The sequence below is a fragment of the Magnolia sinica genome, chromosome 9 (genome assembly GCF_029962835.1).
Source record: "Magnolia sinica isolate HGM2019 chromosome 9, MsV1, whole genome shotgun sequence".
Lineage (NCBI taxonomy): Eukaryota > Viridiplantae > Streptophyta > Magnoliopsida > Magnoliales > Magnoliaceae > Magnolia > Magnolia sinica.
The window spans coordinates 9,505,533-9,525,683 of NC_080581.1; the positions used below are offsets into that span (position 1 = coordinate 9,505,533).

Consider the following 20,151-nt stretch of genomic DNA (forward strand, 5'->3'; position numbering starts at 1 on the left):
AAGCCCATGTCATAAAATGAGGTTATAAAGCAGATGAACACTTTGGATATAACACATATTTGTTATTTTCAATAGTTTTAAATGATGGTGTATATATCCCTTTAATATACCATCGTATTACAAACATAGCATGGAATTAAGTTGATCGGATACTAATAGGAGACAATTCCTCTTATATGTATTAAATACGTTTATTTAATCCCATCCCACCGGTTGCTGCGGACATAGATGAAGGGAAAGCACAAATATCATGATCAAAAACCTCCGTAGCCTCTGATAAGTTTTTAACAATGGGCATTCAATTCCCATTGTTTCCTGTGGTATGGTCTACTCGATCTTTAGATATGATTCAATTATGTGATATGCCATACAATACACGGGTAAAGAGGATGTACGGCGTGGAAAAGAAACATACATCAGGGTGGGCCCCTAGAGTTTTACTCAGTACCCAATCGCTTCCGATTGGATGACACCACGGTTTCCTCGCCCCTTGATAGGTAATCCAGACCGTTGATCTGATTTACCCGATGATGGATGGGAGATTATGCTAAACTTCTATAGAGAGGACGATCTTGACTTCTACATTAGTTAGATTAAGCTAAACTTCTATAGTGAAGACGATCTTGACTTCTACGTTAGTTAGCTACAAATGCACAGTACACTTTTATCGTGTACTGAGTAAACTCTGTTTGGCCCACGTGAGTGTATGTAGTTTATCCATGCCGTCCATCAATTTTTTCAGCTCATTTTAGGGTTGAACCCAAAATTGAAGAGCATCCAAATCTCAAGTGAGCACACCACAGGAAACCGTGGGAATAATGATATCCAACTTTGAAACCTTGCTAGGGCCTACAGTGATATATTTCTTTATCATCCAACCTGTTCATAAGATCACACAGATACGGATGAAGGGAAAACACAAATATGAGCTTGATCCAAAACTTCTGTGGACCTCAAGAAATTTTCAATGGTAGACAACCAATTCATACTATTTCCTGTGGTGTGGTGTACTCTAGGTTTGGATATGTTTCCAAAAAATTTTGGGCTCAAGCCATAAATGTATCTCGTAAAATGGATGGACGGAATGGATAAAATACATAAATCACAGTGGGCCCCACACAGTTTACTCAGTACGCCATCGTCTTCCAATGGAAAATGCTGCACGTTGGATGGATCATTCCTATGATCTTTCAATCAAAGAGATTTTGTTTTCTATTTGTTGGAATTCACTATTCATTTTGGGCACATCATGGTGGCCAAGTTGTGGACCCCACCTTAAGCTTTAGTGGTCAGGATCGTCGTAGAGATAAGTACCATGCAGTTGTTTGGTAAAATCCGAGCAGGGCATAAGCTTCGACCCCGGGTGCAGATGACGTGTTCCACACATCAGTCTTTCAAACTCATCAGGCGAGCTGAACTAAAGTCGGGTACTGTACGGGTTTTACGCGTCCACAGCGTCTAAAACACCCAAGTTGTATATGTGAAATCCACTCCGTCCATCAGGTGAGAACCATTATTATAATATTATATACAAAATAAAATCCCCATTTGAAACTTATACGGGACACACCATTTGGAACAATGTAAAATTGCTCTCTAAACCGTTAAATTCACTCAAAGTTGCCCACCTTAGTTTTCTTAATTTATCAGGCTGATCTTTGTATTTTATTTCTTTATCCTAATGATTTTCACCTGATTAACGGGTTTGATTAAATACACAACCCACAGTGGCCCCACACACAAACCTACGGTTGGCATCCCATTTCACATTCTTCCATGTGTATGCGTCATTTGAATTATGGATATGGTTGATGTTTGGTAAAGGCGTAATGTCGAGGATGGAACCTGATGTACGGAGTATAATTTTCAACGACAACATGGTGGGCCCGACAGACTCGTGCGTTTTACGCACTGCGTGGAAAGGAGATAGTAGACGGTTCAGGTCCGCGTGTGTCACGTGGCGAAGAGAAAACAGGTATGACTTTTTGCGCGCCATGTGGGACCCAGATGAAAAGGATTGGTTATCCCATACACCTGCGTCCTGGCTCCTTTGGATTCGTCCAGAGGTGAATCCGAGCCCTTCATGGGTCGAGACTTTGGGGCCCACATGAAGAGATGGTGGGCTAATCTGGATTGTCCATTTTTTGGCTGACACTTCAGTTGGGATACATTGAATAGATGATTCTTAACATGGACCCGTGTATCGATCGGCGAAAGGAAAATTTTTAGTGGTTCACATTCAACTAAATAAATCAATGGCCAGGATCGATTTTCAGAATATCTTTTGGATGGTAAGCCATAATCCGATTATTCACTGATCATCTGGGCTTCGTGGATCGACCCATACTTCTGATCCTGCGTCGCGACACAGGCAAAACTTCTGTCCCCTACAACTGAGAGAAAGACTTCTATACTCTGATAGAGCTTGATGTATCATAGACATTCACTTGGTAATTGTAAATTTATTATATATGTAACTCAAATCAAAACCGTTAAAATTGTATGGCTCACTTTATAAGTCCCAATAAAAAAATAAACTGAGATTATTGGACATATAATTGATTATTCGAATTAAAGCAATCAACGGTATGAGTTCAACAGGTAAATGGAAATTAATTAGGGTCCAGAATTTTCCAATCAATAAAAGTCTACAGTTATTATCTATGTTCGGTGGATCCCGAAATATGGACCGTTTAGTTTAAGTCTGTTCAATTGCTAAGCGCATGTGTATGTACCATCGCATCTGCCATCGGTATCCTATAATTACTCCGGGGAACGGAGGTCCATTCTAGGCCGTCGCGCGATGAATGAGCCTTTATTCGTTGCAACTCCAATGTACACGTCATTCTACAGTCTGAATCGTGGCCGTCCATCTTGTCGTATCCACCATGGATGGCCCAACCGGATTGAAAAAATAAACTATATTATAAGGAGGGAATCTATTAATTGGATGGCTAGGATTATCTCCAACTCTTTCATGTGGACACCCGACTCAGAATCAAGTAGGCGTACCTTTTGCTTCTGAACTTGGTAAGTTTCTTCCAAGAACGCATGGTTGGAAAATAAAGCAGAGTCCTGGTCAGGTCAAGGACGCGGTTTGGCTGGTGACCCCGACATCAGCCAGAGCCAGTTAGCCATCAAATCTCTGTGGGCCCCCCCATGATGTATTTGTTTTATCCATGCCTTCCATCCACTTTTCCAGCTCATTTTACAGCATGTACCCAAAAATAAGACAGATCCAAAGCTTAAGTGGACCACACCACAGGAAATAGTGGAGATTGAACGCCTACCGTTGAAAACTTTTTAGGGGCCACTGAAGTTTTGGATCAGGCCGATATTTGTGTTTTCCCTTCATCCAAATTCGTGTAACCTTATGAACAGGTTAGATGGAAAATAAACAACACCGTGGGCCTTAAGAAAGTTTCAACCGTGGACGTCATTATCCCCATCGTTTGCCGTGATGTGGTCCACTTGAGCTTTGAGCACGGATGGACGGTGCAGATAATACACATATATCATGGTGGGCCTACAAAGGTTTGACACCAGCTAGCTGGCTGATCCCTGTTCACCAGACAAACCGCGTCCCCTTGTCAAGGGCAACTGTTCATTTTTGCTATATTATTTTATGGTACAAGTCGAAAATGAGGCACATCTGGACCACACAGATGGGTTAAAAACTACTTGAGAGGGGTGCATTAATTTTGATCCAACTTATGTTTATGTTTTCTCTTCGTACATGTCTACGTGATATTATGAACAGAATAGATGGCAAGATAAACATTACCGCTCCTATTGGGTTTATGCACTCATGGATCAAGATGGCTTTTTTGTTCAATTGCATAAACCAAACTATTATATAGCTCTTTTAAAAGCAATAGTGTTTTTAATTAATTGATTAATTTATTTATAAATCATACACAGGCATTTTTTTTAATCATTTCCCAAAAGTTAATAAAATATATAAAAGATATTAGTTTTTTTCATCGCTCAGACATACCAAATACATACAGAGAGAGAGACATTTCATATTTTAACTATTTTTTTCAAAGTGATCTTCTTTATCTGTTCAAATGGAGAATTCCATCTTTCATGGTAAAAAACGAAGAGTCTATCATCACTGCTGCTTCCTGTGGTTCACTTTGAGCTTTGAATCTGCCTTGTTTTTGGGCTCGTGTTATAAAATGATCTAGAGAAATGGATAGATGTTGTGAGTAAAACGCATACATCACGGTGGCCCAATTGAGCACTCGTCAAGACCAACTTTGTTCTAACAGGGGCAAGACACTACATTCGGGAATTTCCATCAAATTGTGGAAGAATGGCCCATTACAAGTAGCTTTCTACGGACATGTGTACAAACCAACCATAGCTAGCTTTTTTTATGTGGGCAATGTAAGAATTCTATAATATCGTGGTACTTATTGATCAACGGTCTGAATTGCCCTAAGGTTTCAATAATACGATCGGACATATCAGTAGACCCCACTTAGGTGTGATTTGTCTAAAATTGTATAAGGGGTGGTGCACTACAATCTTTTCATATGCCCAATATTATAGTTCGACTAACATTAACAAATTCGTGTGAAGCTTATATAGAGAAGAGTTTCAATGGGTGTCAAACTCTTTAACCCTCTAAGCTATATAAACAAGGCTGGTACCCAAGCCTACACAGAAGCAATTTCTCTATCTCGTTACTTCTCTAAAGGGTGTAAGGTGTGAAAGACTACGGCATCAAGTCTACAACGATGGTGTCCCAATTAGGTGCGTCATGTATCCAGTTTATTTAATCTCCCTACTTGATGCATAGCTCAGTCTTTTGCAATTCCACATCATAACTTACAAGCAAAGGTTCAAAAACAATATTAAAGAGGGCCATCAACCTCAAAGAAGATAACAGCCATCAAAATTTGGGTTCCCTGCAACTACCTCCTCAGTTCTTAGCGGTGGCAATGAGCTGGGCAGTCTAGCCCAATAGGGCATGGGCTTAAGTCACTAAACTTTGCCCAAGGGTCCAGCTGGGGCCTTAAATTTAGGTCAACACAATCCAATCATTAGGTGGGGCATCACTATAATGGTTTAAAGACCCTTGTTGATAGTTTTTTATTCTAATGTAGCGCAGATAAAGAGCAACTAAGTGGATAGCAAGGATCACATGAATCCAGACACGAGGGACTTAGATCAGAAAAAATTAATCTAAATGCATGATATAGCTTTTGATGGTTATAACTTTGTGATTGTTTATTCGTTCACGCGTACAATTTACTATTAGAAAGCTATTGATGAGCTCCATCCTGGAGAGGAATAAAAATGCAACTCAATTGATTTAAGTCTTGAAAGCCCTCAGTTCTTAAGTTATTTATATATAAGAAGAGACTGGAACTCAGTATGCAGTGAGATTAAGTCACCCCCATGTCATTTTTAAGGTTGGAAGATGACAACCTACACACAATCCCACACAAATTTACGCCATTGAATGTCTAGATAACAAGCCATTAATTGACGATCAAAGGAGCAGAAAATTTTACCCCAGACAGTCTGCATCACAATCAAATGGTGAAAATTGAAATTAAGTTGTTTCAAATACTAATTAAACAAACATACAGATTTCAAAACCTAAATACATCAATCCCCAACAAGCTGATTCAAGGAAGGGAATCATCTACAAGGAGAGTAGTGGTGGAAACTAAGCTATACCCTGTTCCACATTCCATCTCTATTACATTTCCTCCATCACTACTCTTATATACGTAGTAAAGAACCGTGTACCATACATAAACAAGGAATACAAGGGAAGCTATTTTTATAGCAGCAATCAAGAGGGTTTCTGGAGTGGAGCCCATCTGGAATTCAAGAATTCCAGACATGGCCATGGCAACTACAGTCAAGAGAAGTGAGTATACAAACCTTTGTAACATTAATTTTTCTTTCATGAGCTGCCCTACCTTCCCAAGTGCCCATGTTTCGCAACAATCTTCTATAATTACTGAAATAAGAAGGCCCACCATCCAAACCACAGCTAAGTAGAGTGATGAAAACACAACCAAGAGAGCTATCAAGAGGCCCAAGCTGGCCAACGCAACCAGACCGTTGATCGCCATAGGGACACAGATCAAAACCACTAACAAAAGTGCTAAGATGGTCATACACAACCATCTAACAGTTGGATTCTTCCAAAGCATGTCCTTGATGGACAACTCATCATTGTAGTAAGCAACGGCCGACGTGTAGATTGTTCCAATCATTGATAATATAAACATCCCAATCGACAAAGTTGTGAAGATGGTTTCTTCATCGATGGAAAGCCAAACTTCCTGTTCAATCTCCGCCGTTGATTCGATGTATTCGTCGAAGGCTATGGGATTTTTGGTGCTTATGATGTGGGCCTTGTTGAACGCCATGATCAAGGGCTTGAGGGCGAAGTTGTTACCTAAGAACATAAAAGAGGAAGGGATGAGAAGGAGAAGTGCAATGGAGAGCATGAGCTTTCCATTTCTAAATGGGAATCTGCGGACATCTCTTAGAATTCCAAAGACATCCATGGCCGTTGAAGAAGAGCACAATCTCTTGTGTCAGAGGAGATGATGATCTTTAGCGATGAGACGAGAACACAGTAATATGTGAGGCCGGTACACTACAAAGCTTTGTGGGTAAAGCTTAAGCTACAACACTATATATGTATGGGGCCCACCTTAATATCTACATGACATCCAATCTGTCCATCATGTGAACCCGCTCGTATTCTCATTTGAAGTTAAAACACAGGTGGATCCAAAGCTTAGATGGGTTAAACGATGTAAAAATAATGCCTAAAATCTCTAAAATAACGTGTTGTGACTCCTTTGAAATTATTAATGGCCGGATTTTTGGCTTGTATATTGATACTGATGAGTCACATCTTCTGAATGGATTGGATGGAATATATAAGAATTGTAAGCCCAACACACAGACTGGAAGAATTTTAATGGTAGAGGTTCCCATCCCAACTTTTCTTTATTGTGGGGCCTATTTGAGTTACAGATCGCCTTGATTTCTGGGACATAATAGAATCCGAGGGGGTCCACATGATGAACAGATTGGATTTTTTTGAAAACATCAAGGTGAGTCTCACACAATGCGTTGAAGGTTGAGTTTAACCTACGAAGCTTTGTAGTGGATACGGCCTCTGTATGTATCGAGACTCGAAAACAGCTAGATTCTTGAGTTTATCCATGAATCCAAACGGAAAAATGGAATGCCGCCCCCACAAATCTAATGGTCCAGATCCTTAGTTATGTGAACCAATCAGAGGTTCGTAGACTTGCAACAAGTCTCTAAATGGTAATCAGCATTCTGGGATGGCCACCCGACACATGGCTGCATGGTCAGATAATCAAAACCATCCATCAGGTGCAACCAAACAAGTGGACCAATCTAAATGGTTGGATGATTTAATATGTAGCGATGTGTACAACGTCCATACAAAGTTCACTGATCAAATGGAAATGATCAGTAGATAATCGTGAAATTTGTACTGTGACTCATCACAACGAGGTGCGCCAGATGGATGGTTTGGATCTTCTGGATATGTAGCGATGTGTACAGTGACGGTCAGCATCAAAGGAAGGGAGGTCATGTCTCCGTACCAACCCAACCCCTGTTGGTGCGATGGTTTATCTTTTTTCCATTGACTTGACCACTATCTTCTATGAAGACCTGGTGAGGTGGACTCGAATCTTGTACAACACCGGTTGTACCCAGCTCGTACGACACCCCGAACAATGTCTGGCTTACCATGTTGTTTGCATGACATCTAATCCGTTCATCAGGTGCGTCCCACCACTTTCAGAGTACAGATAAAAACTTAGCCCGATCCAAGATTCAGGTAAGCTACACAATGGGAATAAATATCATGAAATCACGCTTAGAACTCCCAAATTAACGCATTGTGGCTCACCTGAGTTGATCGGGATCGGGCTAGTTTTCGGAGCATCCTTTCGTCCTTATGAAGGCATTTGAGGAACAGGTTGGAAAGACTATACACTCCATGGTGTGCCCCACACACGAACTTATCGCTGACGTTCCATGTGGTGTAGCCCACTTGAGTTGTGGACCGGATTGATTTTTTTGTTTTTACCCATACTGTAAGATCATGGAATCAGGATACACTGTTTCTTATTTTGAGAACCGTGGACGTAAATTCTGAATTTGAATCAAATAAGAGAAATATAAACACAAACAAGCTCAATATAAAACACATGAATTTACTCGAAAAAATTTATTGCCGAAAAAAACTACGGCACAAAGAGACAATGAATCCACTATAAAATATAAATTATAAGAGATAGATGGACTTATCAAACTGAAAAACTCTCCAAATCTCTTTGCAGAACCCTACATTTACCCAAAATACCTTAGGTTTGTCTTATCATTACCCTAATTCCGATTACACTAGCTTATATAGCGTTACCATCGAATTAAGAAATAAAACACGTACCTCCACAAAATCACGCAATTCTACTGATAAGACCTTCAATAAGATCGATGACCATCGAGACTTGTCAATAGCATTGAAGAATGCCCCAAAAACTATCCAGCAAGCATAGGGAGAAATCAAGATTTTCTCGATATGATCGAGTGGTCTATCGATGGGATCAACAGACACTCAATGGGATAAAGTGATTTTTCGATGGCATCAACAGACCCCTGTTCCAGTTAGATTGAAAAAAATCTGATAACAATCTCTAAAACGACTTCAATCATCATGAACTACAGCTCCGAGTAGAGCTGGGCAATCTTGACCCGATCCGGTGGATCCGACCCGATCCAAACCGATCCGACAGCCTGGATCGGTGCAGATCGAGTAGGACAGTTTAGATCCAAAAGTTTTTCGGGTTGGGTTCGGATCCATACCTACCCAGACCGATCTGATTTGGAATCCGATCCAATTGGATCCGTTCTGACCCAGTCCGGAGCGGATAAACACGCATTTTCATGGTGGGCCCAATAGAGTTTACTCAGTACCAGAAGCAAAAGCGGATTTGCTGGTACACCACACACCAGCTATATAGCTCCTGTAGGTATGTGTCGTGTGCGAAGACTGGCGGCGACGGATTGGTTACTCCCCCTGGTCGGTGCTCTGTGGGCCCCACCATGATGTATGTGTTTCATCCATTCCGTTCATCCATTTTACAGATCATTTTAGGGCTTTAGAAAAAAAAATGATAGGGATACAAATCTCAGATGGACCACACCACAGGAAAACAATAATGATTGGATATCCACCATTATAATCCTCCTAAGGCCCAATGTACTGTTTATTTGACATCTAATCTGTTGATTAGGTCATAAGGAACCAGATTAAGGGAAACAATAAATATCAGCTTGATCAAAAACTTTTATGGCCTCCAAAACGTTTTTAATGGTCAACGTTCATTAAACACTGTTTCCAAAAATGTGGTCTACTTGAGATTTTGATATACCTCATTTTTTTTGCATAACATAAAATGATCTATGAAAATAGATGGAGGGCATGGATGAAACACATACATCATGGTGGGGCCCACAGAGCACCGACCACCAGCCATTGGCTGGTGGTAGGGGGAGTAGCCAGTTTCCAGTACTGGCGTCTGGCACTCCTCAAGCTCTGGGCGCTCCTCGAGCTCCGAGTTGTACGAACGGTTCAAAGAAGATCAGAGTTATCTGGGTCCCACAGTGATGTATTTATTATATCTACACCGTTCATATATTTTTAGAGATCATTATAGAACATCATAAAAAAATGAATAATATCCAAAGATCATTTGGACCATACCACAAATAACAAATAGCAGCAGTGAATGATTTTCATCGTTAAACAATTCGTGTAGTCCACTTGATAGTTAGATCTATCTTATTTTTCATCTCAAGCCTTAAAACGAGCTCGCCAAATGAATGGACGGTTTGGATATAACATATACCCCATGATCAGACCCACATAACTCACTAACGTCAATACAAATGTCATGCTGTGCAAGCTGGTGCTTGCGTAAAAAGCAAGTCACTGCCATTTGGTGCAGTTCACGTCAACGGTTCAGTAAAAACATGGTTACGATAGATGGAATGTTCTTTCAGAGCTATGTGTGGCCCACCTTGATGTATATGTTTTATCTAAGCCGTTCATCGATTTTGAAATATCATTTTAGGCCTTGAACAAAAAATACCGTATATTAAAGGTTGAAGTGGACCACACCACATGAATCAATTGGATTAAATCATACAATCTGAATCGTACCCAACCCGATCTAACTCGATCTTCCTGACCGAGCCGGACTCGGTTCGGGTCAGGCCAACCATGCGTCGGATCGGTCCGAGTCAAGTGACCCATATCCGGTCATGGATTGGATCGAATTTGGTTCAAGCCATTGAAATTACGGATCAGATCGAGTTGGACACAATCCGATTCGATCCAGACCAATGCCCAGCTCTAGCTCCAAGCTTCATCTCTAATTGCCTCCATCATAACTTTATTATCGTCGTTGCTTCTCGTGCACACTTTCTTCATCAACGTTTCGTCAGACCCAAAGAATTCGAATAGAATTGGAACTTCCATGTGGAAACCACCTTTGTAAGCATGTCTGTTAAATTCACGCCTATGTGAATCTTATTGAGGATAACACCGCTTCCCTTAAGCACCTATCATATAAAATAATGACGAATATCAATTTTTTTAGTACGAGACTGATAAACTGAATTCATCACTAAATTGATCACGCTTTCGTTGCCATAGTTAACCAGCACGACCTCCTTCTAAAGCCCGAGTTCGTTCATCATTCCTCTCAACCAAACACCTTCCTTGTAAGCTTCCGTCACCGCCATATACTCAACTTCGGTGTAGAAAGGTGTAACGTCTTGGAAAACTCCATACTAAGACCCGAGTTCAACCATGAATAGGACCTCCTGAGGGCCATACTTGACTAGCTGCCAATGACTAGGTGTGCGTTAGTACTTAACATTAGAGAAATAAAGCTCAGGCCACCATTCCTACCAATAAATATAATCCAAGATCACAAGTGCACTAACGCACAACCATCCGATAACCCGAGTGAAATTCCGAGGGGCTGCTCCTCTCGGGAGTGCCTTGAAACTCCGCGAGGAACCTAGACCACTCGTCGAGGGTCCACTAGTCTTGAAATTATAGAGAAATGTCCACGTTACTGGGCTCGACGTTCATTGCAAGAGTCGGACTTGGGTAGTGTCCAAAACCGCTCAACTTTAGCCGAGGGACGAGTGCATGAGAAGTGCAACTACCCTAAAGGAAAAAGCTAAAACTTAAGTGAATTGGGTTGTTCACTCTTACGCAAAGTTGAGAATTTCACACCGTCACACGTAGACTAAGAAAAATTTTCCACACACATCCGTATAACCATGGCCCCGATTGAACATTACTAATTGTTGATCTGATCACTACAAGAAATATGGTTTTTACCAACGAAACTTTTACCGACGAAAATAATTTTCGCAGGTAAAGATGACTTTTACCGACAAAAATTATTTTCGCAGGTAAAAGTTATCTTTGCCTACGAAAATTTTCGTAGGTAATGGCTGTTTTCAATTAAGTCGTCTTTACCTACGAAATTTCCGTAGGTGTTTACTTTTACCTACCAAATCTAATGTGGTAAGTAAAAGTTATCTTTGCCTACGAACATTTTTGTAGGTGATGGGTGTTAAATGTTTACTTTTACCTACCAAATCTAATTTCGTAGGTAAAAGTCATCTTTGCCTATGAAAATAAAAATCTAAATGTTTACTTTTACCCACCAAAGCTAATGTTGAATGTAAAAGTCATCTTTACCTACGAAAATTTCCGTAGGTGAAAGGTCTTTTCAATTTCCCCCCTCCCTACCAAATCTAGTTTCGTAGGTAAAAGTTATCTTTCAATTTTCGTAAGTGTTAGATTTTCTTTTACCTACCAAATCTAATTTCCGACGTAAAAGTTATCTTTGCCTACGAAAATTTTCATAGGTAAAGGGTCATTAGAAGAAATATGATTTTCATCGACGAAACTTGTTACCGACGAAAATTTTATTTCGTAGGTAAAATCCATCTTTACCCACGATAATTTTTGTAGGTAAAGGTTGTTTTAAAATTTTCAACTACAATAAAAACTCGAAAAGTACTTTTATCAACGATATTAAAGGTTGCAGGTAAAAGTCATCTTTACATTTCGTAGGTAAAGGGTGTTTTGAATTTTTCTTTAAAATGAAAAATTGAAAACTTTACTTTTACCGACGAAATATGATTTTGTACGTAAAAGTCATCTTTACCTACGAAAATGTTCGTAGATAAAGGGCGTTTTCAATTTTTCAAACTACAAAAAAGCGAAAAGTTTACTTTTACCTACGAAATCTAATTTCGCAGATAAAATCATATTTAAAATTTTTAAAAAGTTTACTTTTACTTACAAATTGAAATGTCGTAGGTGAAAGCCATCTTTACCTACGAAACTTTTTGTAGGCAAAGGATGTTTTGAATTTTTGAAGACTTTTTACCTAATAAAAATACACTTGTACCCACGAAATTTTCGTAGGTAAAGAAACGTGTATGGGGGACTTTTACCTACGAAATGATTCGTGGGTAAAAAGATAATATTTTATTTTATGATTTTACACTTTTACCTACGAAATATTTCGTAGGTAAAAGTCATCTTATTCCCCCCTTTATATCTGATATACACCTCTTACAATATTAGTTCATCATATTCTTCCTGATATACACCTGTTATAAAATATATATACACAAATGCATGCATATGTGTTTGCGTGACCTGAACTCAAATCACCATTGAAACCAGACAAGCAATTCCAATAACCCTACAAAGAAAACAAAAGTTATAGCCTTGCATTAGTTTTTTAAATGTTCCCACTTGTTACATTTTTTTCACGTACACAGTTATCTTCCATCTGGATATCATGATGATACTTACCAAAGAAAGGGAATCCCCTCAAAGAGATTGAAGAAGCTCCAAAACTACTTTCCTGTCAGGCATGCTTGGAATGGCCCCCTTCACTTGAAGGCACAGAGAAGCTGCGGCAGCTGCAATACAACAGTTGCAAATGGTAACATCCCATAGCTGTAAGAATATAGAAGGAAGCCACAGCGAACGAAACACAAACATGCGTACCAGCAAACTGCAAGGATTCCCTCTTGGACTTGCCCTCCACAAGAGCCACGGCAATAGCAGCAGTAAAGGTATCACCAGCTCCAGTTGTATCTAGAACTTTGGAAGCTGAAATGATAGGTTGTTGTATTGGATCCTCCCCTTCTACAAATAGAGCTGACCCTTTTGCCCCAAGCTTTACCAGGACTTGTTTGACACCCTGAAATGCTCACAACAGTACACAATCTACAGATATTAAGCATGATGCCATCTGTTATTGTTCAGATTACTAGACCACAAATGGATGCCATGTTTTCAGCGCAACTGTAAAATCACATGGGTGCACATCAATTCATATTTGTATGTCGTACTTCAAAATTATTATTATTTTTTCTATAAAATGCGTCGATCAAGACCAATTTGGTTTGCGTTGAGAAAAATGAGGAAATAACTCCATAAAAAACCTGCCGATCCAGTTCGATGCTGCCCCATGGGAGCGCTTTGGTCTTATGGTGTGGCTCCAAAGGTGGCAGCTTTTGGCTAGCTCGTTGGTCGGAATCGAATCCTAACTAGTGATAACCAGAAGAAAAGAGGGATGATCCTTCCCAATGCATCTCCTATGCTTGAGGGAGGAGGAATCTGTAGATCACCTGTTCATTCATTGCCATTTCACATCAGATCTGTGGTGGGGCGTCCTTAGATTGGCAGGAATATCGGCAATGCCCAATTCTGTCGATCAACTCCTCTGTATATGGCATGCGGAGACAGGAGGAGGTCTTGGAAAGAGGAAATGGAGAACTCTTCTGCTAGCTGTTTTTTGGGCTGAGAGAAACAATCGCTGCTTCAGGACACAAACAATCTCTATCCTAGATCATTTCTCTTGATGACCCCACATAAAGTGAAAGTTCCCTAAAGGGAAAAAAATAAAAAATAAAAATAAAAAAAATCAATGATCAACAGTATATAACAAGATAAGATTTGCAGAAATCAGGCTTGGGATGTTTTTCCATTGAATGAAGTAGATGATTTTCCAACCATACACACCAAGAATCATCCAGATACAAAAGTGAGACTGGGAGACACACCATTGCCCACAATATAGAATCTTGCCGAAAACATATATATTCACATGGTATGGTTCACCTGAATTCTGGAATGGCCTGCATTTCATGGGTGCGCCTTCATCCTATCCCTCTCACCAGATGAGAGGGCTAGATAGTATATTTACAACGCGGTGGACCCCACATTCCATCTGGAAGTTTCTGTGATCAGGCTGCATTTGGGATCTAGGCCTAACATGAAGGGGCCCATCTAGTGTTAGGGATTCTGTAGTTCTTACCATTTGGGTAATCCTCTTATCGCACCAGTGCCCATGGACGATAAGTAGTCGCTCCAGAAACCGGAACTGAGCAATAGAGAAGTCATTAGGTGGTTGTTCTTGGCATTGTCATGGCCTTGGATTGATCTCAGCATGCAAAAGAGAGTCAGCTCTTGGATTCTTTTGTGTGTCAAACACATAAATATGACTTGACCTGAAGAAAAAAATAAATAAATTTTAAAAGGACCAACTATTCAATGATGGTGAACTACAAAAAACAAAGGGATCACAAAACTATGTTGGGTTGATTCTTGGGCACCTGATGGCCTATGCTGCATGTACTGTTAGAGGTGGAAATGGGCCAGGGCAAGGATATGCAGTTTAAAAAACTACCAAAAGTGCCAAAAGCAGGCATTAGTTTGGGGTTCCAACAGAGGCTAAAGAAGAAGTTACAATCACCAACTTCTCCACAAAGTGGTAATGGAGTGAATGATGATCAACCTGAACTCTATAGATGAACTTGACTTCAGTTACATACTTCTATCTAAATTAGGAAAGGATGTAAACACAAGTCTATCTGAAATTTTTTGTAATCCATAAAACAGAGGCCACCTTTGAATTCTGATATTTTAGTTTCAATTTCTCAGAAGAGAAAAGGCATCTCCTTGAGCATTTAGTTTGAAGTTTGAATTTTATTTTTTTTTAATTTTTTGTAGGGGTATTTAGGTTGAAATTTGAATATGCAAATTCAAGAGGTACAGATTCATTCACCTTCGAAGAGCTATTGTTGTTTCCTCCAGTGACCAGTGTATCAAAGAAAGCTGCAAACATTTGAAAAACAAACCATGAGAAACAATGATTGATTGTAAGGTACATTCAACATGATGGAACAAAAGAAACAACCAAAGGAAAAGCATCTACATGATGTTGTTTTTGCTCTCTTCTTGGTGTCAGGGACAATATTCAGCTTCTTTATGAGACCAAAAACTTCTCGGGAATTCTCCACCAATCAGCAAGATATGAACTTTAAATTGGTATTGTTTTCAGTTCACGAGATATCTAAACAAGCACCCATGATTTAGATGGTTTAGTTTAAGTTAACCACATATGAGTCATGCTATTTGTTAATGCTAATGCATCTATTATCACACCCTGCCACACTATCAGTGTTTTTCTCTCACTGTAATGAGGCAAGATATGAACTTTAAATTGGTATTGTTTTCAGTTCACGAGATATCTAAACAAGCACCCATGATTTAGATGGTTTAGTTTAAGTTAACCTCATATGAGTCATGCTATTTGTTAATGCTCATGCATCGATTATCACACCCTGCCACACTATCAGTGTTTTTCTCTCACTGTAATCAGGCAACCAAGCACGCTTGCATTTTAAGAGCAGCATTAACATGATAGCTCCCACCACCCATTTTAAAAAAGGTGGTGATTCATCCTCTTTACATGTAGCACTCATGTAAGGCTATTCAAAAAACCATCAAAATTTTGCGTAGGTAAAAGTGAATGGACCATATGATGAAATTCCCACTAATCAACCAATCTTAACCATCCATTTGACAGATAAAAGTCAAACGGCGATTGGCTCAAAATTCCAAAGGGCCAAATTGAAACATCAGTTGGGCCAGCAATTAGGATGGCCCGGATATGTGGTTACCTGTGTAACTTTATGCTCCAAACACAATTGAGCAAGCAATTGGACAGCCTGGATTGTCATATAACCGTGACATGTGTATGTTGGAAGAGTTTACCATCATTTTCTTAAAATTGTAGTTAACTATCAAAGGAGTCTGCATACATGTCAAAGCTCACAAACATCTTGAAAATGGTAGTTTAGTGAGTCATCTTCCTCAAATGTGGCACTCATGCATGGCTATTTATCATTTCAAAAATCACATTAATAAATCAAAGATAATCATTTGATTGATGATTATCAAATGGATGATTAACAGTGAATGGTTCAAATTCCAAGGCAAAATCAAATAATTACTTTCATGTGGTTGGTGAAATTCTGTTTTATGCTCAAAGCACAATCGGTTAAGTTATTTGTATGATCTAGATTGTCATATTGGAAGATCGTATCCTCCAATCAGAGTTCAGTGACACAATGCAGCCCATCAATGGGAAAAAAAATGTTTAGAATTGCAAGGAAAAGGAGATTTTTGTACATTAGCTTGCACGATGGCAAACCAGATGAGCAATCTCAATTACAGACGAAAGGTGCACCTATATCGCTATTGTGCCGAACAATATGAGCGCTTTGTTCAGTCAGCTCACAAATATTGTAAGCTATGAAAACATAAATATGGAACCATTGGAAAAAAAAAAACATGAGTGATATGTTGTTAGTAGTATCTTGATGCTTTTTAGACTAGATTGTATAGTATTTCATCAGCCTATTTGCTATAAGCTATTTCAGAGCTAAGATTGTATAGTAGTAGCCTTCTGTAAGGTTCTGAATTTTCATGGTTTCTGTTTCTTCAAACTTAGATTAAGCAAATGAGTTTTGTTAAGCACACGAATATTTGATTGGTATAAATAAGCAGAGTTGCCCACATATCTGAATATGGGGTCTAACGTCCTACCTATTTAAATCCATCGACATGTGGCTGCTTATTGGCCACGTGCTTAATTATGGACACTAGAAGTAAGAAAACAAGGAAGGACAGACGAACATACTACTGGATCTGCAATCTTCGAATGATTCTTGCAATCCAAAACTCATCCTGATTCTTGCAATCTTTACTTTAATTTGTGGGTTTTTGTTTTGTCTTTCTTGTGTTTGTTTTATTTTTGGGTGTCTATTTTATTCGGCTTCATCTTGTGACTGGCTGTAGCTCTAAGTTTGGGAGATGGCGAGAGGGTCACTTCCTGAGTTACCTTTTATTCCTTTTGGCTTTAGTAAACAATAAAATTTCATCATCGTTCACAAAAGAGTTGATGGCTTAACAAGTGTGGAGAAAACATGTGAATTACCTGACATGGGATTTGATGCACCCGAATAAATGACCCAAGGTTTTGAAATCATAACTGATTTCAAATCAATCATAGTTGATTTCAGATGGTAAAAACTTAATTGCCTAAGATTTTGCTACTGAGGAACTGTTTCTGGTAACAACTCACAAGATTTTGATATAGGTATTCTGGCAAAGCTTATGATCTTTCTTTAGGTTGTGTATGTGCTTGGAGTCAATTCACATAGCTTTCTTGAGTACCCTGAATAAATCAGCATGGAACTTAGGTGCATTGGATGGATCTTGTCCATTTATTTATGAGAAATGCTATTCTGATGTCCACTTCATAGAAGTTCTATTAAGTACATAAATACTGCTAGATGTGAGATATGAATGAAGAGAAAACATAAACATTAGGTGTCCCACCTGGATGAAGGGTCAGACCCAGTTTAAGCCACATTCAAAACTCATGTGGGCCCCACCAAGTGCTTTTATAATTTTTATGATGTCTTCACATGGTTTTAGATGGTATGGCCCATCTGAGTTTGGATGATTTTGTTCTCTAGACATCAAATTATCCGTTAACATGGATGAATGGAGTGGATAAAATAAATAAATAACAGTCGACCCCACAAAGTTTACTCTGGTAAGGACTTTTTGAGGCCCACCACATTGTGTATCATGATGCTATTTTAAACCAGAGTTTCACATCTCTGCAAGGATCCCCCACTAAAAACTGAGTTTTGTAAAGTCGACCATTCCATTACTATCTGCAGGGCATCCAAGCCTTGAATCAGGTGGGCCCACTACATATATGATCGACCAAATATAATGCCAGTTCACCAATCCGTTGGGGCTGCACGTGAACGTTTTGGCAGTTTTCATACAGAGATGATCACCTTGATCTTCAGTCAGGTTGCCACACAAGAATGGCCAACCTAGTACAAATCTCAGATGTCATGCGATGATGGCATGCGTGGGTGTATTGTGGGCTTCAAAGCTCATAAGACGCGAGCATTGTCAACGTGAAGTTTGTAATTTGGAAGTGGCTAGATCCCAGCACTGACAGAAGCAACATGCTTTTATTATGTAACAAGATAATAAAATTAAATTGGTTCTTTTGCATTGACTAGTGTCTTTGCTTCTTCTCCTTTTTATTTTTTGAAGAACTCTTTGCTTTTATTTTTAAAAGAAGAATTATAGAAATGGTTTAGGATGTGTTTGGTTGTTCCAAACTTAATGAAATATTGCAACAACTTAGACTGATAATAATGAAATTTCATGATATTTGGTGCGAACAAATGAAGTAATGCATAATTAACAACGTGCTCTATTGCAATTGAAAAGGCAGGTAACTAGTACAGCAGGGGGTAATGAAGTTGCCAAATTCAGTTAAAAATACAAAATAAAATAAAAATAAAAAATAAAAAAATCACCAAATATAATACAAAATTAAAATTATTACTTCTAAAAAGAACCATAAAAGGGACAGTTCCAAAGATCCGAAAACTTACATTTGTCGTAGAAACTCCTGAAACAGCACTTCCCAGTCATGGCAGCATCTTTCATTACTTCTTTACACTGGGCAATGCAATTCTGGAGGAACATCACTGACAGATTGAGTTGAAGGTAACCCCTCAATCTCCTTCACAAAAGCATCTCTGGATGGGAGAAGTTGACAAATAGAAGAGCATGTCCTGATTGGAAAGATTATTGCAAGATCAATCACCAAGATGGGAGAAGCACCTGCATGACTTGTATGCAGCTTTCAACTTTCTGGAAAATTTGTATTGAGAGAGAGAGAGAGAGGGAGGGAGAGGATTAGGGCGAGAGAGAGAGGAGAGGGGGACGCGGATTAGCTACTGACAGGTTGAGAGAGAGAGAGGATTAGGGCGAGAGAGGGAGGAGAGGGGAACGCGGATTAGCTATTGACGAGAGAGAGAGAGAAGAGAGAGAGAGAGAGAGAGGATTACGGCAAGAGAGAGAGCAGAGGTTCTCTGCTCCTCTACTGGACGCTGGACACCGGCCGCGGATTAGATACAGGTTAAGTAGCGAGTTGGCAACTGAAGTGACGTCACCAATTTCTGTGGGGCCCACTATGATGTATGTGTTGTATCCACACCGTCCATCATTTTGAGATATTATTTTAGGGCATAAAAACATGTAGTGGACCTCACCACAGAAAACACTGGAGAGAGTGATTCCCACCATTGAAACTATCCTAAGGCCCGTCATAATTTTTATTTGAAATCCAACCTGTTCAAAAGTTAAAAAAGATATGAAATAAGGTAAAACACAAATATCAGCTTGATCTAAAACTTTCGTTGCCTTTAAAAGTTTTTAATGGTGGGTGTCATTGTCCCCACTGTTTTCTGTGCTGGGGTCCACTGGAGCTTTAGATTTAACTATGTATATTGCCCTAAAATGATCTCTCCAAATGGATGAAAGGTGTGGATATAAAACATACATCATGGTGGGGCTCAAAAATGAGAGGTATATAAATATCAGGTGGACGACACCACATGAAAACAATAGTGGTTGGATATCCATCATTAAAATCCTCATAAGGCCCATTGTACTGTTTATTTGGTATCCAATCTGTTCATTAGGTCATACAAGCTTAAATGAAGGGGAAAAACAAAAATCATCTCAATCCAAAACTTTTATAGCCCCTAGAATGTTTTAAATGGTTGATGCTAATTCAACATTATTTCCTGTAATGTGGTCCATTTCAAATTAGTACATGCCTCATT

General features: G+C 39.3%; 1 protein-coding gene and 1 long non-coding RNA gene across 2 annotated transcripts; both read right to left on the minus strand.

Annotated features, from left to right (window-relative positions):
• Positions 1-12,919: 12,919 nt before the first annotated feature.
• LOC131256843 (ribokinase-like) lies at positions 12,920-13,957 on the minus strand. The gene is made up of 3 exons (XM_058257899.1): positions 13,765-13,957; positions 13,139-13,334; positions 12,920-13,050 (listed from the first exon to the last, which is right to left on the minus strand). Exons 1-3 carry the CDS (start codon positions 13,780-13,782, stop codon positions 12,959-12,961), a joined length of 306 nt encoding a protein of 101 aa, XP_058113882.1. The 5' UTR covers positions 13,783-13,957; the 3' UTR covers positions 12,920-12,958.
• Positions 13,958-14,211: 254 nt separating this feature from the next.
• On the minus strand, positions 14,212-15,864 carry LOC131256844 (uncharacterized). The gene is made up of 3 exons (XR_009176980.1): positions 15,354-15,864; positions 15,204-15,253; positions 14,212-14,646 (listed from the first exon to the last, which is right to left on the minus strand). It is a non-coding gene; the product is annotated as an uncharacterized LOC131256844 (long non-coding RNA).
• Between the last annotated feature and the right edge of the window lie 4,287 nt (positions 15,865-20,151).

Coding starts and splice junctions, on each gene's coding strand:
- LOC131256843 (XM_058257899.1), bottom strand. Junction 13,051..13,138: donor GGAATCCTTGCAGTTTGCTG/GTACGCATGTTT, acceptor GTTGTATTGCAG/CTGCCGCAGCTTCTCTGTGC.